This window comes from Puma concolor, chromosome D2, assembly GCF_028749965.1.
Source record: "Puma concolor isolate L17-30 chromosome D2, mPumCon1.1.hap2, whole genome shotgun sequence".
NCBI lineage: Eukaryota > Metazoa > Chordata > Mammalia > Carnivora > Felidae > Puma > Puma concolor.
Genome location: NC_141677.1, coordinates 47,525,147 through 47,539,691, shown reverse-complemented (window position 1 = coordinate 47,539,691; position 14,545 = coordinate 47,525,147). Strand labels below are relative to the sequence as shown.

At 45.1% G+C, this 14,545-nt stretch overlaps 1 protein-coding gene across 6 annotated transcripts in view; it reads right to left on the bottom strand.

Moving 5' to 3' along the window:
* Positions 1–14,545, bottom strand: part of WDFY4 (WDFY family member 4) — a 295,121-nt gene that overhangs the window by 257,859 nt on the left and 22,717 nt on the right. For all 6 annotated transcript variants that reach the window (XM_086680248.1, XM_086680247.1, XM_086680245.1 and 3 more), the window contains 4 exons: positions 5,655–5,769; positions 4,689–4,795; positions 2,748–2,882; positions 184–373 (listed from right to left, as the gene is read on the bottom strand). In XM_086680248.1, coding sequence (XP_086536374.1) covers positions 184–373; positions 2,748–2,882; positions 4,689–4,795; positions 5,655–5,769 — 547 coding nt within the window. The remainder of the gene's footprint in view (positions 1–183; positions 374–2,747; positions 2,883–4,688; positions 4,796–5,654; positions 5,770–14,545) is intronic.

Genomic DNA, 14,545 nt, shown 5'->3' with positions numbered 1-14,545 from the left:
TCCTCCAGTGGAGCACCAACATAAATAATAAAAGCACTTTCACGAAGGAAACCAAGCAAAGAGTCGTCTACTGGGCATAGGTGAGCTTCCGTGAAGACCCTGTTTGTTCATCTCTTTTTTGGTTCCAGGTTCTCATTGTAGAAAGTGGGCCCGTATCCCACCCCTGGTCTCCTGGGGTCATACCCTGAAGGTATTCAATGATGCCAAGGTGCTGGGCCTTGGAGATTGCCCTCAGCACACAGAAGGTGGGCTCCTTCCAAAAGCAGCAGCTGTGCTCCCAAAGACAGGTAGTGGCAATCACTAGAGATTGGAGCTCATTTCCTGACAGAAGTCCCTCCAGCCCCTGAGACTCACTGCAAATGTTCAGCAACATCTGGGGAAGAAAAAAAAACAAAACAGATGCCTAGTTAGGAAGCCTCCTTCCTGTAAGTAACAGATTTCTTCCCTTGTTTTCCAGAGCTCTGAGGGTATGTCTCAGTGCCAAGGATGGGTCGTATGGGTCACCTTCTGCCCCAGAATAGCATGGTCAGTGGTGCCCCCAGAAAAGGGTGACAGAGCTTGGGCTAAAGTCTGCACTCCTAATCCTATGCAAGTAATCAGAAAAACAGAGAAGCGTTTGACTTAGAGAGGTGTCCTTCTACATAGACACGCAGGGAAAAGATGCCATCAAAGGTTAAAGGATAGGATTAACAGAACCCAGTGTTATTTAAAAAGAGATGTGTTCCCAGATCCCTGGTTGGCAGTCAAACTCTACTTCTCATAAGATTATGAGACTGATCCTCTAACTTCCTATCTGGACCCTGTGCCCCCACCCATCCAACCTTTCTATGGCTGCCAGAGGGACTTCCAGTACCTTTCTGCCACTTAGGGTAAATCATGGCTCACAGAGTTTTGCACAGACTAGCCCTGCCTCCTCTCTGACGTGATTGTATGCAGCCCTCCCTTTGGCTCTTGGTGGTCTAACCAGATCTCCTTCAAGTTTGACATATATGGAAAGCTGCTTCCATCTGAATCCATTAGCCCCTTCTAAGCATAGGGACAGAGTCCAAGCTGAACAGTCATAGAGCCAGGCTCCAGACCCCATCTGCTGACCTTCCCAACAGTAACCATGGCCATGTGACCCTTGGCTTGGATGGCCATTTCTGCGCCTATCCCCTCTCCCCTCGCCCCTTCACATCTGCACTCCAACTTTCAGTTCCTGTTTCAATGCCATTTCCTCAGAACGGTCTTCTTTTATGCTCTCCTATAAATCAGGTCCCTTTGTCCTCATTTCCCAGCACACTTTTCACTTTGCCTTCAGAGCACTTAAAAAAATGGACACAGCTCTCTAATTATGTGATTATCTCCCTTGTTTGGCTTCCCCAATTTTCTGTCACCTCTGGTACGATGCTTGCTGCTGGAACCAGCAGTCTGGCACAGAGGAGTATGTGGGAGGAGCTCATATATTTTGCAGAATGAAATAAGGAAAACCCTAAGGAATACAGACAGGCCCCGCGGCTCGCATTCTACCCATTCAGGGGCAGAACCATGAAGGCAGGGCTGCGCCAGTTCTCTGCGGGACACTAAAAGCCACGTGGTAAAGACTTGTCAAAGCGCCCAGTACCGCAACCTGGCCACCACTTAGAATATGGTTTATATACAGATAAACGATGCCTGAGTTTCCAGCAAATGCAGCTTAAGGGATAACCCACCATAAGTAAGCTTGTGACATAACCTCTGGTAATGAGGACTCTCGCTTGAGAATGAGTCTAAAATGGATAATTCATGTGAACGCACATTTACAATGCACAAATGCATTTGGAAATTCACAAAATCACCTGTTCTGTGAGCCACTGCCTGAGGCACTGGCCACACAAAGATAAGTAGGACTTATGGCCCTCCTTACCCTCCTCCCAAGGTGTCTTCCTCCAGAGAGGCAGGAGGAGTTTTCTGGAGAATACAGCATCCTGGGAGCTGAGAAATCAGAGCTGGTCAGTAAGGGGCAGGAAAGGAGTAAGAAGTTATGTTAAAAGCTACTGCTGGTTGTCAGAGAGGATAGAAAAGATGGGGAAGGACACCAGGAAATTGAATTTGATGCTTAGTGGCCTGAGATCACTTCTGGGACGGGGAAGGAGGTGGCCTTACAAAATGGTCTTGGCAGCCAGATTCCCAGGGTCCCAATCCCAGCCCCGCCCCCCACCCACCGACTACCTCTGTGACCCCAGAGCCATGTTTACTCACCAGGTGCTAGTTTGCATGGAATCAGAATTGTAATACTACACACATCCTGGGATAGAAAAGAGGGATCAGGGAGGGGACAGATGTGAGGCTATGGCACAGGTGGGTACAGGGAAGGACTTAGAAAATGTTGGTTGCAGTTATGCAAGTGCGGTTGGTGTGCTTGCCCTCGAGGAGGCAGGGGCCAGAGACAGGAGGTTCCAGATGCTGGGGAGGGGCGGGCAGGAGCCAGGAACACAGCCTGGAGGAGGCTGCTGGGGCCAAGTGGACGAGGAAGAGGAGCAGCACACTCTTCTGGGGGAGAACGACAGAAATAGCGACACAGGGATGAAACGAGATGGAAAGGGGAGAACAGACATTTTCCAAATGCACAAGATCCTGGCATTTGCAGAGAGCGTGGGGGTCGACAGATGAGCTGGCTCTCCAGGAGGACAGAGCGGCTTCAGGACTAGGGCCGAGAAGGACGGAGACACTTCCAAGAAGCAGAGCGGGGTCTTGGCCCAGGGGTGTGGAGCCTTCCTCTGACTCACCTGCACAAACATCCTCTGAACTTGAACATCATTCTCTAAAACCTCCTCCTTTTCCAGAGGAAAGACAAAGAAGAGGTAAAGGCACTTCAGGAGCAGGGCTGGAAGCCCGGATGCAGCGACTCTGCCCAGCGTCTCCTGCAAGAGAAGAGCAGACGTGACCCACGGCCACAGACCCAGGGGAGCACTCTTCCAACCCAGAGCGGCACGGTCTTTTAGCCAGGAAGATGGGTAAATCATGTCCTCTCTCTGGGCAATGCACTCTCATGTAAGAATGGGGACAATCACAGGACCCACCCAGAGTGGCTGTGAAGATTATGTTTCCGCGAAGTATACACTAGGTGCTCGATAAACACGGCATCTTTTGTAAGACAAACAACATGCAGGAAGGAGAGGAGGAAGGGAGGGAGGGACAGGTGCAGAGCAGAAAACAAGGGCTTTCCTAAGTGATCACACTACTGATTTGGGTAGTTTTCTCCGGATTAGCTACAACCTCTGCGCACGTATGGAATTGTGTGCGTGGGAGCAGGTGCGGCATTAATCTGAAGCATACTGTCCACCCAATTTCCCGCCCAAGTGACTAATGTGACAGATATGGTGGCAAACTGAGAAAAAGAGAGAGGAAGAATGCACAGTCTGGGCCAGAACCAGGAATATAACGCAGGCGGTTGGTCCTACCCTTCCCCCTAAAAGCTTCCAGTGCAGGGTAACGTCGGCCCCTGTAATTGATACCTGGCTCTGCTGTGACCCTGCTCAGGGTGGCTCCCCTGTCCTCCATGCCGCACTGGCTCCGCTGAAAGCCAATTGCCTATTTGTCTCATTGCTTTTAGGGCTGGCTGCTCACAGTGGAAAACAAGCCCTTTAGGTTAATTTTTACTACCGGACTGTAAATAGTCCTTCCCCGGAGGGCAGAAAAGCTCCTTCTCTGGGCTTCAGGCTGCCGTGCTGATGGAGGTCCAGGCAGTGCATGCAGAGGAAAGGTCACGTGATCCTCCCTGCAGGTAACAACTGCACACTGAGCTCCTCTCACACCTCCGTGCACTGTTTCAGATGCCCGGCTGATATCTGTGTTCACTGTTAGCCTCGGGGTGGCCGTGCCCCTATGTGGCTCCCTCTTGTTCCTGATGCTGAGCACTGGCACGTGGTGGGCACTCTCACCAGACAAATGAGTCTCTGGGTCTGCCCTGCCCGGGACCTCTGGTCATTTCTGCTGATAGCCACAGCTGCCGGGGACTGCTTCTGCCTAAGAGGACGCCAGCCATCAGCAATCCACTCGCAGGGAAGCACCAGGCTCCCAGCTTCACGGTGGAGGACACGTACACAACCAGGATGGGGCACCGGTGGGAAGGGAAGAAAGAGAAGCCAGCCTCATGTGGGTACCATCTCCAGGCAGGCACGGGACAGGTGCTTAAGGTGGACTCCCTCCGTCTGAGCTTAGCAGACAGCAGTAAAGAGCAGTGGCTCAGAACACGGCCTCTGGAGTCAGACATCAGTCACAGAGGGTGCTAACTAATGTGGCTTCGTAATCTGACTCAGAGGGCTTGGGGGAGGATTTATTGACCTGCATGGGACACACTAGCCTTGCCCCGACACGGAAAATGGTCCATACACATCGGCCATTGTTAATCCCTGCCCTGACCCTAAGTCAGAAAACGAAGGCATTACCCCCGGTCCTAAAATTAGCCACACAACAGAGTCACAAGAGGTGACACAATTTGCCCAAAGTTACACACAGCCTGTCAATGGAAAAAACAGGATTCGAATGTGGATTTCAGATGCTAACGTTCCCATGTCCTGTATCAGAAGGGAATTATGGCAGGAGAAATGACAAATCAGTATCATGGGGGAAAAGACACTCGAGATGCGTCCCTGCCCTTTGCTGGGACTTCCGCGGGACATGGACGAGGAGCTCCCAAGCTGGGGCCCGTGGGACCTGGAACTTACCGAGTTTGTCCCCGTGAGCACATACACCGACTTCAGGAGCAGGTAGCCATCCTGATCCACGTCCCCTTTCCACCGCAGCAACTGCCCCGCTGCCTCCCTCGCTTGCTCTGGCAACAGCACATGAAGGGGAGAACGTGTCACCAGCGGGCAGTGCGGTGACCTGCCCACCCAGCTCTCCCTCCACTTGGCCTCCTTCCCCGTGAGAGGTGCCTTAGCATCCTTAGGGGACTTCTGTCTCCTTTCCTCTCCACAGTGCCTTCTGCATCTATACCAGATAGCTCACACTCTGCCAGATTAATCGGCCTGGAGGATAGTCTTTATCATGTCACTATTCCTGTTCAACAACCTTCAGTGGCTCTCCATTACCAAATAATTGCAAGCTCCTCAGCTATTGGACTTCTCACAATCCAGAATCTTCGCCCCACTTGCTGTGTCCTTGAGCCTCTTACATTGCAGAGACACCTGCATTCTACACTGTGCTCAAGATTCTCCTTCCCCCTAGAACTCCGCCCTGCCCCTCAGCCCCTGGGGTCACCGTGAAACTCTGCCCAGCCTCCGGGGGCCAGCCCTAGGAGCAGAAGCATGCATGTCAGGAGACCCCAACACAGAAAACATGTTTGTCTTTGGCTTCTGTGTCTTTTCTGGATCGAGCTATTCATTGAACACTTGGGTGTCACTTTTTTGCTAGCACCCTGTCCCAGAGACCCTGGTCCTGTGTGTGTGTGTGTGTGTGTGTGTGTGTGTGTGTGTGTGTGTCCCTTCCAAGAGCAGCAGGGCTCTGCTGGTCCCCCTTCCCTTCTCTGCTGGCCTTTCCCTTCATTCCCAACATCCTCAGTGGCAGAAATGAGCTTGTGGGGTTCTCTGGAAGGCACCACTCCTACTCCACTAGAAAAGCAGAGAGTGGCTTTGCAGAAGTCCTAGAAGGAATATGCAGGGGTGTTTTGTCTCCATAAAGTGTTCTCTTACCTGCAGGCTTTCCCACAAGTGCCTTCTGTATTTCTTGGGCAAGCTGGTTAGAAATATCTTCTGCTAGGCTTTGGAGACTAGGAAAGGAGATGATCCCCACAGAGTTTTCCCAGGCCTGAAGTGCAATCAAAAAGATTCCATCAGAGATGTCAAAGCTACAAAGCAAGGCATGAGAATCACCTTGCCTCTCTCCCTGCCAGCCCAAACCAATGAGTCAACTCGCTGTCCCAGGTGTAGCCCAAAAGTCACTGAATCACCTACCCTAACAGCTTCCATTCTATCCCTACCTAAGTTGCTATGAATTCTTCAACTTCCATTGAGCTCCAGACCCATATCCAACTGGACCCTGGGTGTCCGCCCCTGAATTTGTGCTCTTGAAATGTCAAATACACATAACTGAATCCATTGCCTTCCTCCCAAATCCGCTGCATCCTGTCTCAGTGAATAGTTCTACCAAGCACCCAGTTGCCCTCATGGGAAATTCTAAGGTTAATTTCCTGGGCCCCCTCTCCCTCATGTGCCTTAGCCCATCAAATGCTACATCTCACTGGTTCTCCTCTTGCATGTTTCATGTTTCTCAGACCTGGTGTAGATATCTTAGGTTTAGTCATGCAATTACTTCCTTTAACAAATTCTAAAGAGTGGGATTACAAGTTGCAAGCGTGTGCTTTCTATTTTTTTTTTTTTTCAGTGTTTTGGTGAACATTACCAACTCATTCCCCAGAAAAACTTTACCTGATTATCCTCTCCAGAGGCTCCATGGGAGAGGACTAGTTTCTCTTCACCCATTGGGCACTGTCATACTTTTTCATTTTAAGTGAGAAAATTTACAGAAGAAAAAAATATCTCATCTCAGTGGAAGTCCTGTGACTACTAAAGTAAATGAAGACTTTTAATGCTTCTTGAATTCCCTGCTTTTACTCTTAGCCTATTATTCTATTAATTATTTATTTAAAAAACAACTCTTTACATATAAAAAATGTTAATCCTTGGTCCATGATAGTCTCATGAGTTTTTCAAATTTATGATTTTGTCTTTTAATTTGGTATTATTTGGTTTTGCTCTACAGAAAGTTGAAGTTCACATGAAACGAAATTTCTCAATCTATTGCTTTGTTTTCTGGCTTTAGTCCCAGGCTTAGGAAATTCTTTCAAGTCCAACTGGTTGTTGCCATTTTTAATCTTTTTCTTTTTGTTTTTTAATTCTTTACAATTCTTTCTTCTCTGCTCCTTCTCTATTACCATCCTATCTGGTCATCTTTTGCCTTGGACTTTTTCTTTTATTGGTTAGGATACTATTTAATAGAAGGCATTAATTTTAAAATTCCACCTGGGATGCCCAGAATTCTCTCCCCATCTGCTTTTCCTTAGAATCTTCTCCTTCGTTCTATTGTGTTGTCACAGGCGGAGTTTACCAGTCCCAGGATGAGGAGAGCTCTCTCCAGACCAACAGTCAGAGCGGAGTGACTATTCTTGGCACAGGACTTGAGTTCCTGGCAACTTCGCCCTTCCCAGTTTCCCACCTTTTCAGGAAGGGAGGTTGCTGGGTGCGTTCCTGGCAATTAGTGGCCTCAACAAAATACACTTTTGTTGGACTGCCATCCACTACTGCTCCCACTGGCCAGCCACATTAAATTATATCCCTGCCCAAAGCTGTGACTGAGTTTTTTTTTCAGCTGAGATCCTCCTTCTAGAAAAGGTGAAGAAAGCATCAAAATCCCAGAAGGAAATGTGTCTCCTTGCTGTAGATTCTATTTTTATCAAAAAGTAAAAACCTTTTAGAAATTTTTTCTATACTAAAAGATGTTACATACAAAGGAAGACACAGATTGAGAAAAAATATTTGCAATGCATATAACTGACAAAAAAATAGTAAGTATCCCTACAAATTAATTTTAAAAACCCTAATTTGTTAAACAGGCAGATGAAACAAGGAACTTATAAAAGATACAATCAATAGTGAATTACTAAGAACGAAGAAAATGCAAGTTAAAACTACAGTGAGATAGTCCTACTTTTCAGGTTGGTGAAAATGTAAAGCCTGACAATAACAGTTGTGGGGAAAGTTAAGTGACCAGGAAACCCCCATGCTCTACTGATGGAGCACAATTTGCAAAAAGTCCCTTTGAAGAGTACTTAACCCAATCCAATAAAGTTAGAGGGGGACACATGCTATGACCCAGCATTTCCTTCCTAAGTATATTCCTTATAGAAATGTTGGCACATGTGTACAAGGAGACATGAACACAAAATGTTATGCACTTTATTTGTGATTGTGTAACACCGGAAAAAATGAATGTTCATCAATAGGGCAATGAATGAATAATGGGTGGCCTATGTATGTAAGGGTATTACATAGCACTGAAAAAGAAACAGAGCTACATGTATCAATATGGATAGATCCAGAAATACAATGTTGAGTGGAAAAAGCCAGTTGCAAAAGTACATTACAATCTGAGTCTAGAAAAACCTGTGAGTCTACATATAAATTTCACACTAACATCACTTAGGATTATTAAAATGTATTCATATCATTGTGTAATTTGGATATATATTGGATATATACTTAGATATGTGTAACACATACCGTATCCATATAATATACTCAATAGGTGTGTATATATATTATATATAATGTATATATATATAATATATATAGGTGTGTATATATGTATATATACACACACACATTTATATATATATAAATATATATATAAATTTATATATATAAAAATATATAAAATATATTACACACACACATTTATATATATATATATAAATATAAATATATATACACACACACATATATATAAATATATATAAAATATATACATAAATATATATAAGTATATAAAATATATTTATATATATATATACATATATATAATATATATAAATGTATATATATATATTATATATATGTATATATATATTATATATATATAAAAATTCCCCCACAGGGAATAACTCAGCAGGATGTGGGTTTCCACTTGGAAAGGGCAGAAGGGGAATGAGCTCTAGAATGCATGCATAGGTGGCTTTAGTTTATCTGAAATGTTTTATTTCTCTTCTATGGGTAATGAGTACATGGATATTTATATGTGGATATAAATATCCATATATGGATATTTATATGTGGATATAAATATCCATATATGGATAACTTTTTGTACCTGAAAATTTTTTGTTTCTGCCCTATAAATGGACAGAGTTGCCCCTTTCCTTCGTAATTAAAAGAGAAGTCCATCAGAACTTTGCTAAAACTACAAACATGCTAGGTGAATGTTTAACACTACTGCACACAGTAGACCTGCAGCAAATATTTGATAAGTGAGCACATGAGTATCAAATCCACAATATGCAGATTGATGGGCGAATGCATCGCATGCTGGTTTCATGCCAAGTGCTGAGCCTAGCACTTACTCGCCTTGTTTTCATTAATCCTTACAACAACCCTTCAAGATTGATGCTGTTATGATTATTCCCGCTTTATAGAAACTAAGACTGAGGCAGGAGAGTCAGCCCAGAGAATCAGGTAAGCAGCAGAGTGAAGAGTTGAGTTATCTCACGCACACGCAAGTAGCATGTCCCTGTCTGAGAAATTTATGGCTACCACCTGGAAACCAGCTATCACCTGGAAACTTGAATCCCTGGAAAGAAAGAATCAGTCCTTTTGGCTGAGAATTTCTTATAAGATTATTTCCTCCCCAGGACTGAGAACTCTGCTATGATGTCTACTAACAGATTCCTGTGCCTCCTTCCCTGCACTGGCAAACCCCTCAAAGACCAATTTGCAGGCAGTTGACTCAGAAGCATCTAGATCGTCTCAAGCAGTGGGATTCCTGCAGGCACTCCACAATAAAGTAAATTGGGCCACTGTGAGCTGAACAGTAATTGTACGCTCAGCCAGATTCTCCCAAGGCTCAGACTCCTTCCTGGGACCACAAAGGGCACTTCTGGAGGCCACGTTAACTCTTTCAGGCCACTGGGGTGCTGTTTGATGCACAGAGGCAATCATTTACAGAATGGTACCACGGAGACCCCAAAGAGTTAAGGCAGTTTCCAAAAGGACCTAATTTTTTCCCAAACTGGGACTTACATGCTGAGAGAATATTGCTCAATATTTTTAAAATTTTTTATTTACTCACATTATCTAAGCTGCACCATCATGCCTTGTGGCTGTCTCTCACACAGAAGAAAGAGAAAGGAAAATGATGCTGTGGTCTCCAAAGGAAAATGAGGAATCATAAAAGCTCTTGAGGGGATGGGAGAAAAATCCAGCTTCGGAATGACAGAACCCGGCTGGTTTTCAAGGATGGCTGCAAGGTTACTATGTCCTCATTACCACAGAGTTTGGTGGTTTGGTCCTTAAGTGAGTTCAACACATGTCAGAGACTTTATGTGAATCTCCCCTGCTAGTGTGACAAGGTTGACCCTCTCCTTTCTAAAAAATGATGTATCAAAACTTCGCTAACACAACAAGAATGTTCTTTCTCTGAGATGGGAATAAACCATGTTGCAGACCCCACTTCAGGGCGGGTAGGTCAGGGATGGATAAGGAAGGGTACACGCCTTCACTGCCCCCTCTGGACACTACACTTGGGAATGATTATTGGTCGTCCTTATTATTCTGTTTAATGTTACTTCTTTATCTTCCATTTTCAGTTGGGTCCACGTGTGGCTTCTGTGGGAATGACTGACCACGCTCAATGGCATCAACTCCACACCACTGGCACAGCTGTTAGTCTAAGAGCACCTGTACATACCTGTGTATCTGCACACATGCATATACACACACGTGTACAAACACACGTCCAAGTACAACTGATTTAATGTTAATTCCAATCCCTCCGCACTAGGAAATGAATGATTCCCTCCACTGTTACCCACTGTTCTGGCTATAGACTGCTCTATAACAACCACCCCAAAATTGAGTGGCTTCTTTTCTTCATGGATTTGCAGCTGGGGCAGCTAACGGGCTAGACATCCACTTGCAAGATGGCACATTCACACGGCTGGCGAGCTGGTGCTGGCTGTCAGCAGCAAGGTCAGGGGCTTTGGTTCCTTTACATATAGGCTTTTACTCAGGGCTGCTTCGACCTCCTCACAACATGGCAGCAGAGTTCTAAGAGTGACAAGTGACAGGAAGAAGAAGCTGCAAGTCTCTGAAGCCTGGACCCGCACACATCACTTTGGCCCTATTCCATTAGTTAAGCCATCACAAATCCACCCAGATCCCAGGGGAAGAGATATAGATGCCATCTCCTGAAGGGCGCAGTATAGACTCATTCTCAGCATCTGTAAGCTACCACATCCACAGCTCTCTCTCTTTTTCCCCATGTGTCCCACCCCCAGGTTGTCTGTCCCAGACAGTGAGGAGTCTTACACTAACTGCCAGGGTTCCCCTATCTCACTGCCTGTTTTCCCTCAAAGTACATATTCTAAGAACAATCTCCAACAACCACACCCACAGCTCTAGCTTTCCCCATGTCTATTATTACCAACTATCTCCGTGCAGTGTGAGCACCTGAAGTGGTTCATTTTCCCCAAAAGCAAACTCAACCTAAAGGCCAGCAGGACCTACCCATGCTTGCTAGACGAATGCCTTCTTCTCTTGGTGTGAGATCCTATGATAGGAAGGGTTCTAGAAAGACCAAAGCCCAAGGCTCGTGGCATGAAAACAACAGTCAACAAAATCTTTCCTAAAAACACTGTTCTGCACGCTAAGAAGTCATTAGCTCTGTGCTGCTTCCTGTGTGATGCAATAAAACCTCCCTGTCTGCAACCTCCTGGAGCTATCTAGACATCACATGTATAGGGGATGACATCCTTTTTGTACCCAAGGGGAATATCGGTACTAGCCAGGCAGAGCCATATGTCCACTGAGTCATAAGACAGGAAAAGAACCAAATGAGTTCTGCTCTACAAAAACCCCAGCACTGCCTGAGGGACCCCAGTGGTGAATGACACAGGCCTGGCCAGAGTGTCCAGGTTAAGCTCTGTTCCTTACTAACAACTAAGCGACTTTGGCCAAGTTATGCAACATCTCTAAACCTCTCTTTCCTCATTTACAAGGCTGGGATAAAAAATGGCACTCTCTTCATGGAGTTATTAGGGGGGCTTATAAACACTAAACAAAATGCCTAGTTTAGGTAGTTAGAGTTTGGTGAATATTACTAGCGATTATCAGTGAAACTGATCACCTGCCCTGGCTAAGAACTTCTCTTTGACATTGAGAGAGACCGGTGGGGGAGGAAAGCCTGTAGTTCTGGATGAGAACTTCCTTTCTGACTCATCCTTTCAGAGCCGTTCCTTGCCAGGGGTCCAATGCCCTGAAATTACATTAGGCTTTTCCTTATTACCAACAGTGTATCCAAAATTTTGAGTGGGTTCACTTTTTAACAACCCCACAGTTGTCCTTCAACTTGGGAGGCAATGGGGCTTGGAGGTAGTTCAGAGCCAACCAAGTGCATCCTTGTACTTGCCTAGCAGTTAATGCAGAGTTAGGGAGAACGTTGTCCACTGTAGGCTCAGAGGAACCAAACGCGAGACAAAGCCAAAGAGGCTAAAGGGAAGTTCTTTGGGAAGAAGATGTGAAAGAAGCAGCTCTGAGAGGGTCAGAGGCATTTGATAACAATGCCTGTTATCAAATCTCAAGACTCACCAGGTCAAGGCACATGGCAGCCCCTCTCCCTCCCCCACCTCTCCCCCTCCCCAGCACTCGTGCCTGTGCTCTCTCTCTCTTTATCTCTCTCTCTCAAAAAGAAACAAACAAAAACAAGAATATTCCAGATAATCTTAGTTTTCCTTGGGCCCAAAGTGAAAAGAGTCAGGTATAGAGAGTTGAGCTCCACCCAACAAAGAAGTCCAAGACTCTTTTAGATACACTCGGTTGTCTCAGAGCCCAGTGGGGGCATGGTTACCATGACAACCAATGCATAACTAAGGCTTTAGCATAACTTTTGAAATTCTCATATTTCCAAGGGAGTTCTTTATAGGCAACCTTGAAGAACACTGTTTTGTGGTTATAAAATTCAGAACAGAGTGGTTTCAAGCTTGACTTCTTATACAAGGACCTGTATTCCTAGTATATGGAATGTTCATAAGAACATATGGATGTTCTTTGTCATCAGATTTTCTCTGCACTATACTGAAAAAAGAAAAGAAAAGAAAAGAAAAGAAAAGAAAAGAAAAGAAAAGAAAAGAAAAGAAAGATAGAAAGAAAGGCAAAAAACCCTCTGATCTTCCCCATGTTACTTTCCACTACCAACTATTTTTTTAAGTTTATTTATTCCGAGAGAGAGAGAGAGAGAGAGAGAGAGAGAGAGAGAGAGAGAATTCCAAGCAGGCTCTGTACTCTGTGTAGAGCCAATGCAGAGCTCAACCTCACAACCATGAGATCACGACCTGAGTGGACATCAAGAGTCAGACCCTTAACTGAATGAGCGACCTGGGTGCCCCACCCCAACTCTTAATTAAGAAGCCTGTGGTCTCTGGCTCTGGTGGGGTTTTATTAGTTACAGCTTAAAAGAAACAACAGGTTTGTAGACATGTGGGGCTTAATAAAAGAATATAGATTTTAAGAAATGATAATAATTCTGCTTCTGCAGGGTTCATCAGAGGTGAGCTTCAGGGATTCGAAACATATCAGATTGTGTTGGCAGTTTGGGGAATGGTGGAAATAGTATCTCAAACTACACACACAGTTAGTATCCTAGAGGCTGGTAGAAAGGTAATGACTGTGCTCTCCATGTGCTGTGAACTTTACAATCATCACTTAATCTTACCCTCACAGATTTCCAGCAAAGTGCTATTGGTTCCACTTTACAGATGAAGAAACTGAGGTTCAGCAATATTTAATCATTTGTCCAAGGATGCACAGCTAATTAGCAATGGAGCCAGGACTTGAGACACCTGCCCTCTTTGGCCCCAAAGTCCATGTGTTCAACAATAGGGCCATTATGTCTCTAGTTACAAGAACAGGGCTTGGGAGGCATGAACCAATATCAAAGTTCAGTGATAGGAACTGCTTGTTATGCATGAGGCCACAAGCTCAAATGCCTACAGATCAGGTAACATAAATGAGTATTGTGTGTTGGGCGAAAGATATTGGGGAATGGGGGAACTGGAGAAAAACTGAGAAGTAGAGACCATCTTCTGTCTAAAAAGGGTGCCCCTAACCCTCTCCACCCAATTATCAGTATTGCATCTACCAAAATTTTCAAGAGAAAACTGGAAATCTGATTTTCATGTGAAAACTTTCCATTTTGAAAAAAAGGGCCACAAAGTCATTGTTAACCCCTAGAAGCCAGACAAAACACATTCTGGGTGTTATTTAGTATCTTTCACTCTGGACTAAATATTCCATGACAGTAAAACCTCTATCTGTCTTCTTAGTGCTTAGTGCTGGGCCCCAGGCCCCAGCACAGGGTATAAGAGCTTAATGAATATATGTATAACAAATGAATGAACTTAAAATCAACAATCTGGAAAGAGGTAAAGAAGGACCAAGCCCTGGCTCTTGAATGAGAGTCCTTTCCAGAGCTATGGCTGCCCAGATGGGTAGGAAAGAGACAAGGCAATGGCCGAATCCACTCACTTCCAGCAAATTTTGGTGGGGGGCAGGAAGTGGCTCACACTTTTTCTTCCATAAAGCAAAGTTGACCTGAGAACTGGGGAAGACTCAACCACCCCCACCCCCCCAGAAGCTAGGGTCATCAGGGCAGGGAGGGTTAGGAATGAGAAACCTGAGCTGTGTCTCCTAACCTAGTTCTTCTTTTCCTATACATTCCCTATGCTCCAGTTATCCAGTCTGTGAAATGAAATAGATGGGGTATAATAAGTCCAAAAGATGGAGGAAAACAATGAGTTAATGGACAGTAAGCTACCTGG